Here is a 16212-nt window from a genome sequence, read left to right as displayed (position 1 = left end):
GCCAATGGAATTTGACAAAACTATCTATTTGACAATATGCCTATTAGATCAGTATTAAGAATTAGAACAGTGCACTTTTGATTGAGCAGGAAATTGATTGAATAGTATAAGGGTACATTAAGGTAATGATGTGATCTTAGATGATCTGTTAATAGTAGTAAAAAAGTAATGATAAAATACTAAAAATTAGTAAAAAAATATGTGAAAAGTAAATGCTAAAATAATGAATAGTAGTAGAGTGACTTCAGATCACTCCACTACCTAAACACAACTTACATGATCAGCTACAACCATAAACACTATTAGAAATTGTGTTTAATCCCAATCCTTAGTATTATTCTTCACAGAAACTTCTATTTCCATAGTATTTTTTCACTTACACAACAAAAAGTATCCTTACACTGTGCCTATACATTCTTGAAATCCTAAAGTAAATTATTATCATATATTCCTCAAAGAGTTTTACTATATACAAACAAAACTGCGTATTAATTTGCGTACCAATACTGATTACTTCATATTCAAAATTTAAATTGGCAATGTTTTCAATAAAATCTATTTTTTGACCAATCACATTAGATTGATGTATATATTAGTGCACGGTTGTGCTTGCAACTAGATTTTTCCTTCCTCAAAACTAACCTGTAGTACTCTTCCCATCACTTTGTGGTGCTTTATGGTTATTTGAACTACCTATATATATAAGATTATGTAGGGAATTTCATTTACATAAGGACATGATTACAACTTACCAAGATCGACTCAAAGAATTATAAATTTGTCATGGGAGCCATTCACTAGGTATTATTGCATATTTGAGGCAATCAAATATAATTGTCTTCCATGGTAAGGTCTTTTGACAAGCTAAAACATGATATAAGTGGCAAATACAAGCTTACGACCAAGGTTAAGATTTTATTTTCTAAGAAAAATATATTTTGCAGGGTATAAGAGCATTAGCATTGGCTTGGCCAAATGCATATTTAAATTTAGCCAATATCAATACTTTTTTACATTTGTTTATTTCATCTAAATTCAATCCTCACATTGGATTAGCCATTTATTCTCTATATAATAATAAAATATTATTAAATTAATATTTTTTTTAAAAAATTATTTTTATCACATTTTATAATTCTACCAATTTAAAATTAAGCAATATTATATTATAATTAAATTAATATTATAAAAACACATTTTCAAAGGTCATTTAATCCTAACTAAATTCTATCGAAATTTCTTTACTAAATTTCTTAACCAAATATCTAGCAACATATGAGAATTCATGTAAAAAAATAAAATGCACTTACATAAACAGATATCAAGGAAACACATAAACTGCACTTCCGCTTGCTCGGTTGGAGTGAGAAAACAATTATTTATTATTTGGACAATGAAAACAGTCTTTCATATTTGGCCATGGACTGTAGCAGAACTCCAAAATATTTTGAATTTGGCCAATTCAATGTGATGAGTTTTTGGGTCAAATTACTCCAAATTTAGCCAAGCACTTCATTTGGTCAAGCCAATGAGGATGCTCTAATAAAATCATAATGGAGAGCCATTGTACTCGAAGAATCACCTAGAGGTCGTGAAGGGGAAGACAAAAAAGGCTTCGGTGGGATTTGCAAAGAGTCAAGGCTTCCTTCCAGCATATCCACAACTCTACTCATTGTCGGACGATTTGACGGGTCGGTCTGTATACAACACAAACCCACTATTAGTATCTTCTTTATATTTTGTTTGTCCTCTTCATTTATGATACCTTGCATCCATAGTTCTTTATCTAGTTCAAGGTGTCTGTATATCCAATGTGGAAAGTATGTTTCACTGGTATGATCAGTCTCAACATCTATATTATTTGTACCCCCAACCATTTCTAAAACCATCATTCCGTAGCTATAAACATCGGATTTATGTGAGACCCCTCCAAAATTTCTACAAAATACTTCCGGAGCTATATATCCCACTGTGCCTCTTGCACCTGACATTGATATGATACTATTTTCTCTGGGGCATATTTTTGCAAGGCCAAAATCAGAAATCTTTGGACAGAAGTTCTCATCCAGAAGAATGTTGTGAGGCTTAATGTCAAAATGCAATATTCGTGTGTTACAACCTCTGTGTAAGTACTCTAATCCTCGAGCTATGCCAACTGCAATCATGTATAATGTTTCCCACCCCAATTGATGATGATCAACTTTTGGTGGGGCTTTTCGGTATATGAACTTCTCGAGAGATCCATTAGGCATAAACTCGTAGATTAGAGCTCTTTTAGAACCCTCGAAGCAAAAGCCTCTAAGAGTAACAATGTTGACATGGGAGGTCCTACTAATGCTCGTAACCTCGTTAATGAATTCCTCTCCATCTCCTTTTGATTCTTTCAAAACTTTCACTGCTACAAAAGAACCATCCTGTAACTTTCCCTTATAGACACAACCATAGCCTCCTTGGCCTAATTGATATCTGAAGAACTTGGTCATTGTCTTGATATCTGAGTAATTGTATCTTCTTATTGAAAAGGGTCCATTATTCCTTAGAAATGTCTCGACACTTTGATGGGTTAGATTTTCCTTCTCGAAGATATTAATGGATGTAAACTTTCTCTTGAAGCAGAGGCCAATTATCAGAACTCCAATTACAATAGATAAACTAGCTGTAAACAAAGAATCAAAATTATGTAGTTATGTAGTGCATGAAGAAAAGTTAATCAAAATTACATTTTTGGTGGCGACACCAAACTAAAACTGAAGGAGGAAATTATACTGATGTCTTGGCAATAGCTATCTTAAGCAAAATTGGGAGTTAACTTGTGAATAACATGCAAACATAAAGCCTCCTTGGAACATGAAATAGGTTAAAAAAACAAAAAAAACAACAAATGATGAAAGGCACAAGTTTTCACCATCATTACTAATTTTAGAAACTTTCCAATCGAGGAACCTTATATCTCTATTGAAGTTATATTTTAAGAGGTGTTCATTAGCCACACCTTGAGAAGGATTATGAAAGGAGTTAAAGCTTATATGCACTAAACAACTCCAAATGGACTTGTTTGAGTTTTGTAAGTAGTCCAAGTGAGTATTGTGTATTGATCTCGAAAATAAACTAGGGTGAAGAGGAATCTTACCAAATGCTATTATCATCACTTTCGATTTGCTGGTCTTCCGGCCTGTATCAAAAATTGCAAAAAAGAATATACCATTTTATTTGAAAGTTTTAAACCATTTAAGAGAAAATCTAACAAATCTAAATTGACATTCTTTGAAATCAAACAGTACTTAACAAAGAAGAAGACCAAAATATAAATTTTCAATAAGAAGTGATACATAAACAAAGATATTATATGAAAGTAGACCCACAAACTGGTATGACTTCATATATTCGATTTGATTTATTATATAATAATAGTAACTTTACAATGATCTAACATACTGTATTAAGTTACGTCAGTTTGTAAATTTATTTTTATGTAATTCATTTGTAACTAAAATATTTCCCAATACAAATATAGATTTCATAGCAATAAGTTTTTATTTTTTAATAAAAACATTAAAAAAAGAGCATGATCTTCACTAATTAAGGATGAAATCATGATTATATTATATAACATAGTATACGATCGAATGTTGAGAATAGTCCTTAAAGTATGCTACTCATTAATACGGCATATTATGAATTTCCTAAGATCCCTACTTATCAAACAAATGTGTGAGGCATAAGCTGCAAACATATGAACAAACGTTGGAAATTTGGAGGGTCAATGTTATATAACATATGCACGTGAAGAGGAAATTGGAGGGCCATCTTTACATATTATGGACGCTGCTACATTCACCAACAAAAACCATCAAAAACTTCTACCAATAGTGTAAATTTTTTTAATAACATTTTTTAAACCTCTTCAACATTTAAAATTAAAAAAAAAAACTATAAATTTATTTATTAATATTTTCTTAATTATTAAATAAAAAAAAAGCAATCGACTGACATCGCATGATATGTTGTTGAACAGAAGTTCTCATCGATCGATACACGTGAGTGATGTTGAAATGCGAAGACTGGATATTTTTTTTACCAAAATTCTTTACCGAAGCCTTTTTTTTTTTAAATTTTTTCTCAGTTATTAAATAAATATTTTTAAATGAATATGTGATTTTTTATTTTTATTTTTAAGAAATATCTAAATAGTTTAAAAAAATGATGATTAAAAAAAAATGATGAAAATCTTTTGTGGAAGTAGCAGCATCCTTTTCAAGTACTTGTTAAAATTGTCTGGACGTGTTTCAATTAATTAATAAGGATGCTTCTACACCTACCTCCAGAGTCCAGAGCTACAGCTAATTATAATTATTTTAAATTTATTTTTTAACACTTTTAAATATTTTTTAAAAAATTAAAAAAATTATAATATTATTAAAAAATATTTCCTTAATCAATAGGCAAAAAATTAAAAAATAAAATAAAATAATTCAAACAGTAAAAATGAGCAGTGAGAGTATCATTTTTCAATTAACAGCATAATGAAAATTAATTTTAAAAATTTAGTACAAAATCTATTTTCAAAATGGTAATCTGCCATTTGGCAATAAAATCTGATTTCTTCAACCTTCATCTTTTTAATAAATAATTAAATAAATTAACCTTCACGTTTGCTATATTAATTTCTTATAATAATTTACTACGAAATATTCTCTCGTTAATGGAAAGAAATCAGCTTAATACTTGTTAATAATAATTTATGACTCAGATATGATCTCATACTTACCAACCATGCATGGGGTATACTGCTTTTCATCGCATGATATCACGAGGACTAATTGGTAATTAAGATCACAAAAAAACAATCGAAGTAGTAGTCTTCTATTGACTCAAAGCTTGCTGGAATATTCCTAGCCATTTCCTCCCTTTGAATGTTGACAATATCATAAGGCTAGGTGTGTGAGATTTTATTAAACCATCATTTGTGGGGTGCCCTTAATTTAGAGCTTCAACTTTCGTTATTATCATTAAAATATAAATTAAATAACCAAATTTAATTACCTCTTACTTATACTAGCTTAAAGACGAAGAACCATACCACATGAATTGATTAATCTATCTACGGAAAAACAAGTCTAAACTTTTTAATAAACTCAGCAAACAGATCGATATTTGTAGAAATCTTAATTCACATTAATTAGTTGTATTTTTAAAAAATATTTTTGTTTTAACTTTTTAAAAATTGTAAGTTCCACATCAAAACTCACATCCAATTGAAAGGCCAGGAGAGCACAGAAAAAAATGTGCATACCGTCTGAGCAGAGAAAAAGAGATTGCCCTCCGTCACGGCAAAAGCAGACAAACTGGGAGGTGATATTAGAGCCGCATCTCCCACCTGACAGCTCACACCCACTACAGGCAACCATCAACGATTGATTGTATTCCACCTCAAACCCTTTCTCCAGTGCTTTCATCAGTAACGTTGCTCCATCCAAAGAGTCTTCATGATCATTGAAGAAAGTACTATTGGAAACGGGAACTTTGATAGTAGTGGGATCGCATAATTCGGTAAATTCAGTTCGATTGATACCGGGCCAAGAGTCGTCTACGAAATAATTAGAAATATTCCAAGCTCCTGGGCTGCATTCAAATCTAATGCCCGGTAGACTAGGCCGAGAGCAGTTATAGAACAAAGTTATGTTCTTAACGGTTGAGGAGTAATCATACCAGGTGTAATCCAAAACGGTAGTCAGCCGTTTTTCTGGACAAAGATTATCCCGGAGGTCCACTCTTGCAATGGTCATTCTGCTTGTAAACTGGATGAAATTCAGTACCCGGAACTTCAGCTCGTCAAATTGCAAAACAGGGTATTCATTATTGGGGCACTTCAACTCGTACTCCTTATCCTTATGCCAGCAATTGTCCGGCCGATCATCGTCTATCCAGAAAGGGAACGGAATGTTTCTGAAGCTTCCACAGTTGTAGGCGCACTCCATATAGAAGAGATCATCGTCGATGCAGTAAGATGGTGGAAGTTGTAATAGTAATGTTAAGATGATGAAGAAGGAGATGAGGAGGATGGAGGGTAGAGATGTAGAGAAATATGGGGCGTCCATGTTTGTAAGGAAAGCGGGTGGGGTGAGAGATGATCAGATGATGAAGATGAGGGTACGTTAATCCTGTTAGTGTGGGACACAGCATATATATTAATTGTTGAACAATGACTGGATCAAAACGAAAGAAATAATCAACACGCAAGTTGACAATAATTTTGTTTGGTGGGAGAATTTGCAATAAATATTGGCATGCATCTGAGATAAGGAATGGGAGGGGAGTAAGCAAAACGCGTGCTGAGAAAATAACGCAAACATCCTGAACGTTATTTTTCAAATGCAGCAAATCAATAAAAACATTTGAGAAATGCTTTGATTATAAATGGATTTCATAAAAATAAATTTACTATTTGATGTGAGTTGATGCAATATATTAAATTATAAAATTATTATCATTATAAAATAATTCTAATATATCACGTGAAACTACGTTAGTTTAAGTATTTACTTTTTTAAAATCTCTTTATAATTATATCAATAGTCAACAATTTCAAATAACTTTAGCCCTAATTTGTGTGTTGGGGGTATAAAAATTGTGATGGGACTTTCATTTGTCCCTAATTTTACTTTTATCAAGATTATTATAACTTTTAGGAGAGTTAAAGTAGCTTTTATCCTGAACTTTACCATTAATATTTTATGAATAAAAATTTATTGACGACGAGTTTTCATAAATCTATATTATGAATCTAAATAATTTCAATAAACATATAATACAGGTATTTAACCTCACTTGTCCACTTTTTTTAAACAATTTTCGTATTATCTCATCTGATCCTACACATTTCTTTTTCAAATATCGTTTAAACACAAACACTAACTTTCAAACTAATTATTACAACATTCTCAAGCTTCCAAACAAAAAATCAAAAAAAAAAAATTAACTTTTTCAAATCTAAAAAAAATATATATTTTAATAATTTTTTTACACAATTTTTTTCTCTTTACTTTTCTAAAATTTAATAAATTTTTAATTCAAATTATTTTAGTATTATTCAAAAACCATCTTGTTACAGCATTCCCAAACTCGTGTTTAACTAACCGCGTACCACTACGCAATATTTTTGTACGTATTTGTGTAAATAAAGTTGTTGACATTCAGGCAATTCAAAATCAAAGCAAACGTGTTCGCTTGGTTCAACCAAAAGAGCAGGATGCATTTAGTTATTGAACCGAACTCAACTCATCTTAAATCAATTCTTGATTCACCACAACAAAAAACATATTTTGGGACGAAAATTTTCGTCCCAAAATATAGCGATTTCGTTCCGAAAGATTTTTTGGGACGAAATTTTTTCGTCCCAAGGTCGTCCCAACATTACTGTCCTAGAAGATATATTGGGACGAAAATCACAATTTCGTCCCAAAATATATCTTTTGGAACGATTTTGAAAGTGACCGTTCGATACCGTTCGAACGATAGATTTTTTTGTCACGGTTAAAATTCGTCCCAGAATTGCGTTCGAATGCTTCTCATATACCGTTCAAACGTTTATGTTTCTTTTGAACGGTTATCAAGATACGTTCAAACGATCAGTAGAAATACGTTCGAATGTTAAATGAGACGATCGAACGGTATAAGAGATCGAACGGTGATGATCAACGTTCGAACGATATGGTAATGTCATGCGTTTGAACGGTTTTTTGAGCATCTGGTATCGTTCGAACGGTTTGCGAGTTGACGTTTGAACGTTACATTATCGTTTGAACGGCATGCCCATTAATGTTCGAACGTGACTCGGTCGTTCGAACGGATATTATTTTTATTAAAACCAATAATTATAAAAAAACTAAATAGACATCCATATTATTTGAAAAATATAAATTAAGAACTGTTTAATTACTCACAAAAGTTTTATAATAAGTGCGAAGAAATAAATAACCATAAAACTAGCATTGTTCATACATAATTAGATAATGTCATAAGCTAGACGTAAAAAACCATCAGTTGGTTGGAGGCCTGTACTGTTGCATAAGCTGTTGCATTTGGAGTTGCATATCTCTCCTGAACTCTGCTTGTTCTTCTTCATGTTGTTTGAGGCGCATCTCCATGTCTCCTTGTCTCGCCAATTGAGCCTCTAACTCTTGTTGTTTTGCAATCAATTCTTCAATTCTACGATTCGCATTCTCTTGAGCTATAGAGGCAGACCCGGAAGAAGAGGAAGAGGGAGAAGGTTTTACACAGCGACCCAAACCCCTCAAATATCCTGAACGTTCACCCAGAACTTGTGTAAAAATCTCAAGATCTGTATTTGAGGAATTTTGATCTGACGCAGATTCAGCACGCAGGGCAACCATTTTATCCTACACATAAGATAAAGAGTTAATATCATCATAAATATTCAAATATATTTATTTAAAACAAATTATAATACTTACATAATTTTCACGGGCATCAGGATGACTCCACTCTCCATTACGATTAGTATGTGATGCAGCATATAATTTTGTCAGATCATAATTGGCATCTGAATCTTGCTATAATAAAGATTTGTTAAGATATAAAGTCATTATGATTGATATATTCAGTTAACTATATACAAATGAAAGAATAGCAATACCAATTTTTTAGAGAGGCGGTGGAAAGATCTTGAGCCTGCATGATGAGTAATCTTCAATTTTGATCTATTTGTTTTGTTTATAGAACTTCGCTCCTACATAAGAATTGAAAATATTAGAAAGCGAAATTAAAAATAGGACTAAAATAATTAAATTAATTATACCTTATATGATGAATCCTCAAACATGTCACAAAGTTTTTCCCAATCAGAAGGTTGCACATCTTGAAAAGGATGTTGGCGTGCTTCTTCACTATTCTCAAACTTATTATAATGCTCATGACACCTCGCCTTATACTTGCGGAATGCATTACTCATAAGCTCTTCCACAGTTTTACGCTCCTCTCTCCGACCAAAATTTAATTCAAAATCATCCTTACAGAAAAAAGTTTGGACAAAAATATTATCATTTATAATATTCTAACTTTAAAGTAAAATAAAATTATAAGTCCAATTAAATTTCATTTATTAAACATTACCAAACAACGCTTCTTGATAAGGTCCTTAACATCTTGGGGGACTTTCTTCCATGAACTTGTTGCCAAAGGTGCATAAGTTCGTGTAAGAGCACCCACATGCGATGCAAGCCAAGCTGCTGGTTGTCCTTCGCCTCCGGTATGTTCATCAAGAATGTTAACTTTGATCTTACCCACCTTACGATATTTTTCCAACGTCACGCCTCTCGTAGTCCCTCGACCTTGACGAGATTGTACTGTGAAGTCATCATGATATATAACATTATAATCAATTTTCTATTATAATCTTAATTAATAACTTTTATGACTATTAGAATTTTACCTTGTTCTGTAGAGTCAATCTCTAATGGTGAGTCTGAAGGAGAGCTAGGAACAGGTGGAGATGGGTTGCGCACTTCCTTTCTCTTCGGAGGCATAATTTCAAAAAACTGATACAATATTCATTAAGTAAAATAGTGCTCATCATCACGTAATGTGAAAATATAATTCGTCAATCACTATCTGTATCAGTATCATTTGACAATTCAGTCTCATCTTTTGTAGATAGTTCAGATGAATCAACACTTTGCTCAAGTGTCGCATCAACAATTTCAGCCTCAATATCTTCTCTATTCAATGGAATCATCTCATACTGGCTCAAATCCACAAACAAATTAAAGACGGGCTGACTCTCTTGGTATGCTTCTTGAGTAGAGGCATCATCTTCTTCTTCATCTCGCCCTTCTGCCTGAGGGATAACATCATATATATTTCTTGGAGCATATTTTTGTACTACTCGCCATTGAGTTCCCAACTTCGGGTCATCTAAGTAGAATACTTGAGATGCTTGAGAAGCTAAAATAAATGGATCATCCTCGTACCATTTTCTTGATGTATTAATACTCAAGAAATATTCATCATCACGGACTCCAGTTCGAGGATTGCTTAAATCCCACCAATCACACTTAAACAGATACACTGCAAGCTCCCCCAAATATTTCATTCCAATTATATCAACAATCACTCCATAGAAATCAATATTTTCTCCATCATGACTTCCCTCAACTAGGACACCACTATTTTGTGTTTTCCTATAATGATCTCGATCTATTGTGTGATACCTACTACCACGAGAAATACATGCAGAATATCTTGTAGCCCGTCTCGATGGGCCACGCGCTAATGCATACAATTCATCTGATATATCGTTTGGATTATTGGCATGCATTTGTACAACCTACATATTAAGTAAAACGTCTATTATATCAATAAAAAAAACAATCAATATTTTCTATTTGTATTGAATGAAGTGTCGCATATGTAATGTCATTACCCGTTGTTCAAACCATCTCGGAAACTCCTCTTCATGTTTCCGGTCTATATCATTTACTCCTAGTTCCTTGAGCATGTTAATATGATCACTGAAATTGATGATTACCACATGTATTTTATATTATTAGAATTTTGCGAAAGTAAATGAGCGAATACTAAATTAAGAAAAGATTAATACTTACTTCAAGTAAATCTCTATGTCAGGGCAATTGTTCAGCACGTACCACTGAGCTTTCTCAAACTCTCTTCCACATAAGTCATAACCACGCACTGCACCAAGTGGACGTACTTGTTGGGAAAACACGGAAAACACATTTCGTTGTCTTGCTCTGTCAACGTCAAAGTTTCTTTCTGGCCGATCAAACCTAGTGTCAACTCCGTGGAAATATTTGGAACAGAAGGTATGCCACTCATCATCAATATATGCTTCTGCAATTGATCCTTCTGGGCGAGCTTTATTACCAACTGTTCGTTTCAACTTCCCAAGAAATCGTTCAATGGGATACATCCATCTATACTGAACTGGTCCTGCAAGTCGAGCCTCACGTGGCAAATGGACGGCCAGGTGAACCATGACATCGAAAAATGACGGTGGGTAAATACTTTCTAGCTTACACAATATGATGGGAATTTCCCGTTCCATTCGATCCAAAGCTTCTAAATTTAATGTCCGTGCACATAAGTCTTTGAAAAATAAACCCAACTCAGTCAAAGCCACGCGCACGTCTCTAGTCAAGTACCCACGTATACCAATAGGCAAGATACGCTGCAAAAGGACATGACAATCATGACTTTTTAACCCAGTTATTTTCCAGTCATTTGTTCGCACACACCTTGTCAAATTCGAGGCATAACCATCCGGTAATTTAATTTTCATTATCCACTCACAAAAAGTAGCCCTTTCATTCCTTGACAATGTATACCACCCAATCGGCATGTAAACGGACGAACCATTTTCTTGCAACTGCATTTCCGGTCTTATTCCCAACCGCTTCAAATCCTTCCTTGAGTTTAATGTATCCTTCGTTTTTCCTTCAATTGACATCAATGTTCCCAATACGGATTCGCATATATTTTTTTCAATATGCATAACATCAAGACTGTGCCGTAATTTTAACTTTGACCAGTATGGAAGATCGAAAAATATACTCTTCTTAGTCCAATTCAACTCAGAAGTAGCTCGTTTTCTCTTTCGTTGTTTTTTACCAAATTCATTACAACCAACATCTACAAATTGTGCAAGTAAATCTTCACCAGACAAATATGGTGGAGGTTGGCCCCATTCAACAGTACCATCAAACATTTGTGAATTTCCCCGCCATCTATGATCACCAGGTAGAAATCGACGATGACCCATGAAACATAATTTTCTCCCGTAAGTGAGCCATTCAGATTTAGTATGTTTGTTACATGTTGGACATGCCATTTTCCCCTTAGTACTCCAACCTGACAAGTTTCCATATGCTGGAAAATCATTTATTGTCCATAAAACCGCAGCATGCATCTTGAACGACTTGCCTGTTGATGAATCAAATGTGACAACCCCATTCTCCCACAAATCTTTCAATTCTGCAATCAATGGCTGTAAGTGTATGTCTATATCATTTCCCGGCGATCTCGGACCTGGAATGAGCAAACTCATCATGAAATATGGATCTTTCATACACTTCCACGGTGGTAGATTATACGGCATAAGTACGACTGGCCAAGTACTGTGACTAGTACTCATGTTCCCAAACGGATTAAATCCATCTGTTGCCAACCCAAGTCTCACATTACGTGGTTCTTCTGCAAACCATGTATGCTCCTTATCAAATTCCTTCCACACCTGAGAGTCAGCAGGATGTGATAAAATATCATCGTTTCTAACTCTGGCTGATGAGTGCCATATCATGTCTGCAGCTGTTGCACGTGACATATATAATCGTTGTAATCTAGGTGTCAATGGAAAGTGGCGTACTACCTTTTGCGGCACATTTTGTTTGTCAGATGTCCATCTTGACTCGTGGCATATGGGACATTCGTTCAACTGCTCATTCTCTTGCCAAAATAATATGCAGTCATTCTTACATGCATGTATTACGTTGTAATCAAATCCAAGTCCTCGTTTCAATTTTTTTGCTTCATAGAAGTTACGAGGAAGTGTATTATCTGATGGCAGTGCCTCCTTAAACAACTCGAGTAACATATTGACAGCCTTAATTGATAATCGGCACATTGATTTTATGTGTAGCAGTCTTACGGTAAATGACAACTTACTGTGTCTTCTGCATCCTGGATATAGCTCACGTTGTGACTCATTCCACAATCGTGCAAAAGTATTATGACCCCCATCATTTGAACTTGATGTGTCCGTGCCACCTTCATTCATAAACATTCCCGCACCGATGTCACCTAACATTTCTTCCATATCCTCATCATACTCATCTCCAACAACATCTGGTTGTACATCTTCATCAATAGCTTCTTCTTCATGTGGAGCATCGAATGAAGTTGGATATGGTTCCCCGTGTAAGACCCAATCAGTATAACCCTTGTCAATACCTTTTACAAACAGATGCTCTCTCACCAAGTCTATCTTATGAGAGCGCAAATTCCTACATTCTTTACATGGGCATCTAATACGTCCATCACTATCACATGTACCCAATGCAAACTCTAAGAATTTCTTAACACCTTCAGCATATACGTTGTAATTCTGACCCAAACGATCGCTAACTCGCATCCAACTCTTATCCATGCTGACTATCTTCATTATAAACAATCACGTGTGCATCAACAAACAAGCATGTATCATGTATCAATCAAGGAGTATGCCACCTTACACCGGGTAGTTGGTCCTATCCCATTCGGAACTGTAAGATCATAGTCGCAAACCTATTCTCTATAATCTGTCACGCCCAACAAAATTTCGGCAGCATCTCCCCATAGTTCTCCAAATATGCTCGTCTGGTTGTGTGCACCGACTTATCCATCGTCGATACAACATCACCGAAACTGCATATCCGGAGAACAAGGGATAAATCTGCCAAAATCTTAATGCTGGACGTATAACAGATATAGCTCGATAGTTTGCGAGAATGATCTTACAATTCCAAACTGTCCACTCTGGACAATTCAAGAGTTACCAATCTTTCAATTAAGGCGGATTGATAACTCTCGAACGGGTCTAAGGCTAATATTGATGAACAAGCAATATAAGATATGCCAATATTTAACATGTATCAAACAAATAATTCAACATCATAAATAATTAAGTTTTGTAACAAATCTTAGATGATTTGTAATTTAATTCATTCTCATTTGATTATTTGAATCTTTTAAGTATTTAAGTATTATTAAATGTAGATTATATATATTTAATTTTTAATTACACTCCTGCATTTAAAATGTTAATTATTTTAACACTGCCCAAGAAATCGTTCAAACGGTGCTCGTGACCGTTCGATCTCCTATACAGTCGTTCGAACGGTACACGAATACCGTTCGAACGGTTTACTTCCAGAAATCACTCGTCTTCAACCTCCGAAAACCCCAAAATTTACAGTCCATATTACATCAAAAGATAGCAAAATATATGACGAACTCATGTAAGCAAACGAAAACACTTATATAAAAACTAAAATGAGGTCAAATTTAAGGAGAATACCTGATTTGGAGAGATAAAGCTTCAAAAATTCCAAACGGTAAAAACTCTTCACCAAATGGTAAAAACAATCTCTTAATCCGAAAATATAAGAGATTGATAGGAGTTTGTAATATTTGAGGGCTAGATTGAAGAATAATGGCGTTGGTTGGAACAAAATGAGCGTGGGAGTGATGCTCGGTCGACTGAAACGAGTCCGAGATTGTGAGGTTCTGTCGTGTAAATGCAGAACATTGACGTTCGAACGGTTGTTTAATGAACGTTCGAACGTCAAATCGACTAGCGGGAAAAATTTCCCCCCTAATTTAACGTTCGAACGTGAAAATATACGTTCGAAGGCTAATAATAAACGTTCGAACGGTTATATCAGACCGTTCAAACGTCAAATCGACTAGCGGGAAAAATTTCCCCCCCTAATTTAACGTTCGAACGTTAATATATACGTTCGAACGTATTATTAAACGTTTGAACTCCAATAGTAAACCGTTCAAACGTTTAAGTTATATTGTTGCTTATTGTATTTTTTTTGCACTATACCTTTAAATATAATAATTTCTAAATGTACTATAGTTTAGAGCCATAGTAATATAACTATATAATATATAATCAAACATATATTATATAGTTTAGTAACATATATAGTATAAAATATCACATTACATCTAATATTATAGTCAAGTACTACATATATTAACCTATTATATATAACATATATATGGTATCATAGCATAGGGTTATATGTATAAAATGCATATATATATAATGTTTATTTCTATAATATTAATAGTAGATATTTAATAATAGAATATCTACTATTAATATATATAGTGTTATCTATACTAGTATATATATATATGTGATACTAGTTAATATCACATATAATATATATGTTATATAAATACATGAACATAGCTTCATGTATATAGTAGTCTATATTATATTAATTATACTATATAATATAACTTATACTATATACTATATAATATTCAATAGTATAATATATTTTAATTAAATATAATATAATATATACTATATATATAAAAAATTATATATATAATACATAGTGTTTAATAATATATAAGTGCATTAAATATATTGCATTTAATATATTTAACAATTAAAATATATTATAATTGAATTAATTATTATATTTAATATAATTAATACCGAATATTGCATTTAAATATTTGAAAACCGATTAATTAGGGATAAATAGTAATATTTAGTTAATGCGTTCGAACGGTATAACTTACCGTTCGAACGGTACTGCATATATAAGCCCATCCCGACGTCATTTTCACGCATTTCCTCCGTGAAAAAGCCTCCAAACCGTCGATCTCCGCCGTTGAACGCCGTCTTCGCCGCCGTCAACAGTGCCCACTCGAAGCCCCTACCTCTAACAACCGGTATTTTTCATTTTTAAAGCATTTTACCGTTTAGATTTAGGTTTTTGATAGATTAATTGTTTAACTTAGGGTAAACCGATTTATACATCAAAATAATCGGTAGATTTGCATAAATCCATGTTAGGAACGTTTATTTAGGTTTCTATTGCATTTATTTTGGTGTAAAATCCAGGGAATCGAAGGATTCCATGGATTTCAATGGCCGAGTCGACTCGGCCTGGAATCCCGATCGGCACGAATATCGTTCGAACGCTATGCGTAGCGTTCGAAGGATATAACTTAACGGTCGAACGGTCTGTCTGTAACCGTTCGACTGTTACCGTAGCGTTCGAACGATATAACTTAACGGTCGAACGGTCTGTCTGTAACCGTTCGACCGTTACAGTATACGTTCGAACGATATAACTTAACAGTCGAACGGTTTGTCTGTAACCGTTCGACTGTTACAGTAAACGTTCGAACGATATAACTTAACGGTCGAACGGTTTGTCTGTAACCGTTCGACCGTTACAGTAAACGTTCGAACGGTTTTTAATATTATATTTATATTATTAATATTGATATTGAGTGACATATTTATTGTTGATAATGTTGTTCAGAATATCAAATATTATTAAATTGCTGTTTGTTTCAAACTACTGTAAATAGTTCTTTATTGTATTTTTCTTGTTAATGTTATATATCTAGTTTGTAATTATAAATTTCAGGTTGATTATAATG

At 33.5% G+C, this 16212-nt stretch overlaps 1 protein-coding gene across 1 annotated transcript; it reads right to left on the bottom strand.

Annotated features, from left to right (window-relative positions):
• Positions 1–1339: 1339 nt before the first annotated feature.
• LOC122296547 (LEAF RUST 10 DISEASE-RESISTANCE LOCUS RECEPTOR-LIKE PROTEIN KINASE-like 2.1) lies at positions 1340–6165 on the bottom strand. The gene is made up of 3 exons (XM_043106323.1): positions 5294–6165; positions 3131–3172; positions 1340–2656 (listed from the first exon to the last, which is right to left on the bottom strand). The coding sequence occupies exons 1-3, from the start codon at positions 6096–6098 to the stop codon at positions 1521–1523; spliced, it is 1983 nt and encodes a 660-aa protein (XP_042962257.1). The 5' UTR covers positions 6099–6165; the 3' UTR covers positions 1340–1520.
• Positions 6166–16212: the final 10047 nt, after the last annotated feature.

This window comes from Carya illinoinensis, chromosome 15 (assembly GCF_018687715.1).
Source record: "Carya illinoinensis cultivar Pawnee chromosome 15, C.illinoinensisPawnee_v1, whole genome shotgun sequence".
In the NCBI taxonomy this organism is placed as follows: Eukaryota; Viridiplantae; Streptophyta; class Magnoliopsida; order Fagales; family Juglandaceae; genus Carya; species Carya illinoinensis.
The sequence above is the reverse complement of the archived record's forward strand: the minus strand, read 5'-3'. Positions and strand labels throughout refer to the sequence as shown.